This window comes from Gigantopelta aegis, unplaced genomic scaffold, assembly GCF_016097555.1.
Source record: "Gigantopelta aegis isolate Gae_Host unplaced genomic scaffold, Gae_host_genome ctg3979_pilon_pilon:::debris, whole genome shotgun sequence".
In the NCBI taxonomy this organism is placed as follows: Eukaryota; Metazoa; Mollusca; class Gastropoda; order Neomphalida; family Peltospiridae; genus Gigantopelta; species Gigantopelta aegis.
The window spans coordinates 23,540-26,697 of NW_024533611.1; the positions used below are offsets into that span (position 1 = coordinate 23,540).

At 40.1% G+C, this 3,158-nt stretch overlaps 1 protein-coding gene across 1 annotated transcript; it reads right to left on the reverse strand.

The window, feature by feature from the left end:
• Positions 1-1,968: 1,968 nt before the first annotated feature.
• On the reverse strand, positions 1,969-2,643 carry LOC121392503 (putative nuclease HARBI1). Its single transcript, XM_041523692.1, has one exon. The coding sequence runs from the start codon at positions 2,641-2,643 to the stop codon at positions 1,969-1,971; it is 675 nt and encodes a 224-aa protein (XP_041379626.1).
• Positions 2,644-3,158: the final 515 nt, after the last annotated feature.

Here is a 3,158-nt window from a genome sequence, read left to right on the forward strand (position 1 = left end):
CCTTCTCTAGATCTTGGAATTAATAATACTACATTTAGTTTGAAAAGTAGTACTGTATTACAATCTATTCTATGTGATTTTAACCTTGTAGATATTTGGCGTTATAGAAATCCTGGAAAGAGAGAGTTTAGTAGGACACAAACGGTCGATTTCACCAACTAAGTCCACATTAACCAAATCTAAGTCCTTAGACCAAGTCTTCTTAAAAAGAGTCTTATTTTAGTATCGAGTTCTATTTCACCAACTAAGTCCAAATATGAGAAAACTATGTTTAGTGAAACGTGGTCTAATAGGAGTTAGACTGGATCTGCATGTGTGAAATCAGTGAAATTACTGATCTGTGACGACAACCTTCATGTTGCACGAGACATATTTCCTATAAAAGAGCACATGCACGTGCATGCGTTTCAGTGTTAGATTGAAATGGACAAACGAAAGCGTGCAGAAAGTTTCAGCAATGAAGAAAAAATCTATTTATCACAGTTAATTAGGGACAAAAAATTAATAATTGAAAGTAAAAAGATTGATGCCGCGACTGTAAAAAAGAAAAAATGAAGCTTGGCATGTCATTAGAAGTGAAATGATATCGCAATTTGCTGATAAACCGATTCGAAGTGACAAACAATTAAAGGATATTTGGCGAAGGGCCAAAATTAAAGCCAAAAGTGAAATTTCATTCGCTAAAAGGTCATTAAATAAAACTGGAGGCGGCCCAAAAGATAAAGCCATTAGTGAACAAAGTCAGTTAATCGCGGATACAATTGGGGATGATGTTCTTAGCCCACAACGTAACAGGTATGACGATGACGTGCCCACTACTTCAGATATAGTCGAGAGAACATCCAACAGTTCGGTATCAGTTACCAGTCGCGCAATTCATGCCCCGGTCCAACAACCGGAAGCAAGCAACGAACTTGAAGACAATTACAATTACAATGACGATGTTGACGCAGGCGACACCACAACTGTTGACGCAGGCGACACCACAACTGTTGACGCAGGGGACACCACAACTGCTGACGCAAGGGACACCACAACTGCTAACGCTGGCACCATCGAACAACGTAAGTATGTTGTCTTGTACTGTATCTTTACCGGCCCCGGTGATGTATGGCAATGTCAGTGGGATAAAAGCTGGCAGGTACTGGGTACGATACCACTCGAAGCATGGGATATGTAATTGTTGTATCGGCTCCAACCCAGAGCGTGTTAGGGAGGCCGGGTAAACACTTGCACCAACCAGTGGTGCACAAATGATATAACAAAGACCGTGGTTTGTGCTATCATGTCTGGGAAAGTTAATATGAAAACAACTTAATAAATAACATTTAAAAACCATTAAATGCTAAAGAGTAAATATATATTCCTTCATCTGACATGTATTTACTAAAAATTATTCATTTCAGATTTACCTAGTTACTCAACAGCCAACAGCGCATCATCCGAAATACTTGAGATGAGAAAGAAGGAGCACATTCGCCGGAGGACGGAACTGATGGATTTGAAAGAGAGGGTGCTACTTTTGAAAGAAAAGAAACTCAAGAAGGAACTTGACATTATTATTCGATTGTTATTTTCTAGTCTATAAATATACAATGTACTATGAAAATAAATAATATCACTTTTCAAAGAATCACGTTCCAACCAGTGCACCACGACTGGTATATCAAAGGCCGTGGTATGTACTATCCTGTCTATGGGAAACTGCATATCTAAGATCCCTTGCTATATACGAAAAATGTAGCGGATTTCCACTGACTACGTGTCACAATTGCCATATGTTTGACGTCCAATAGCCGATGATTAATAAATCAATGTGCTCTAGTGGCGTCGTTGAACAAAACAAACTTAACTCATATCTGATTTTACAATATATATTTCAAATAGAAAATACTGCTTTAATTCATAGTCCAATAGTTCAATAGATTTTGATACAACATGATACAAAATTCATCACAACACAAATTATTAGTGAAAATGATTTTGTATGAGCATTCTGCGGAATGCTAATCCCCTGAGGTTATTCTGCTCTCTGATGTTGACGTCATTCTGTAGGGCATGGACATCATTTCCTGGAAAGTCTGCATCTCTATTGTCACGAGAAATATTGTGAAGGACACATAGGGCAACAATGACAGCTTTACTTGTTTCAATGTGACATCGTAAACGTGAATCCACACCGATGCAGGGGAATCCTCTCTTCAGTAATCCAAACACACGTTCTGTGATGTTACGTGTGCGCCGGTGTGATGTGTTATAGCGGCGTTCTGAATCAGTACCTGCTCTGAGAACTGGCGTCAAAAGGTATCTCTCGCATGCGTATCCATTGTCCCCCAATAGAATCCCCCTGATCGTTCCATCTTCAAGATGATCCCGTAGAGTGCTTGAGCGGAAGATACGACTGTCGTGACTAGATCCCGGCCATCGTGCCACCACATTTGTTATCTTCATGGAGGAATCACACACCATTTGCACAATGAGAGAATGGTAGCCCTTGCGATTCATGTATGAGGCTGCATTATGAACCTTTACTGGGCAAGCGACTCTAATGTGCGTTCCATCTATACACCCAATAATGCCTGGAAATCCTGCCATGTTGTGAAATTGTCTCTTTATGTGGACTGATTCTTCATCATTTGGCATCTTTATGTACTACGGTCTCAATGATGCAATTGCTAAGCTCACCCGTTTCCCTATCCTGCAAACAGATGAAGAACTAATTCCACCGAGGTCGCCTGCCACCCGTTGATAGCAACCAGTTGCATAAAATCGCAGTCATGTAAGTAATTGCAACTCATTAGAAATGGCGTTATTTTTATTTGTATCGTGAGTGATTTGTCCTGCAATGAGATCAAGGACATTGTTAGCGCTTACTTTGGATAATCTGAATCTGCTTGAGAATTCCTTATCATTGTATAGTTCAAAATAGTTGACCCTATTTCTGAAAATACGCCTTCTTCTCAAACGCCCCCTCCTTTCGCCAGGTACCACTACTGCATGCAGCGCGTGTATGTCCCGTATGTCTGCATCCGCCATTTATATCGACGACAACTGAGCTGAACAGAAGGTGTAGACGTGGGTTGAAGTTTTAAAGTGATGTTAGACCTGTTTTAGTACTTAAACTTAGTTGGTGAAATCGGCTGAAATTGTCGAAAAGG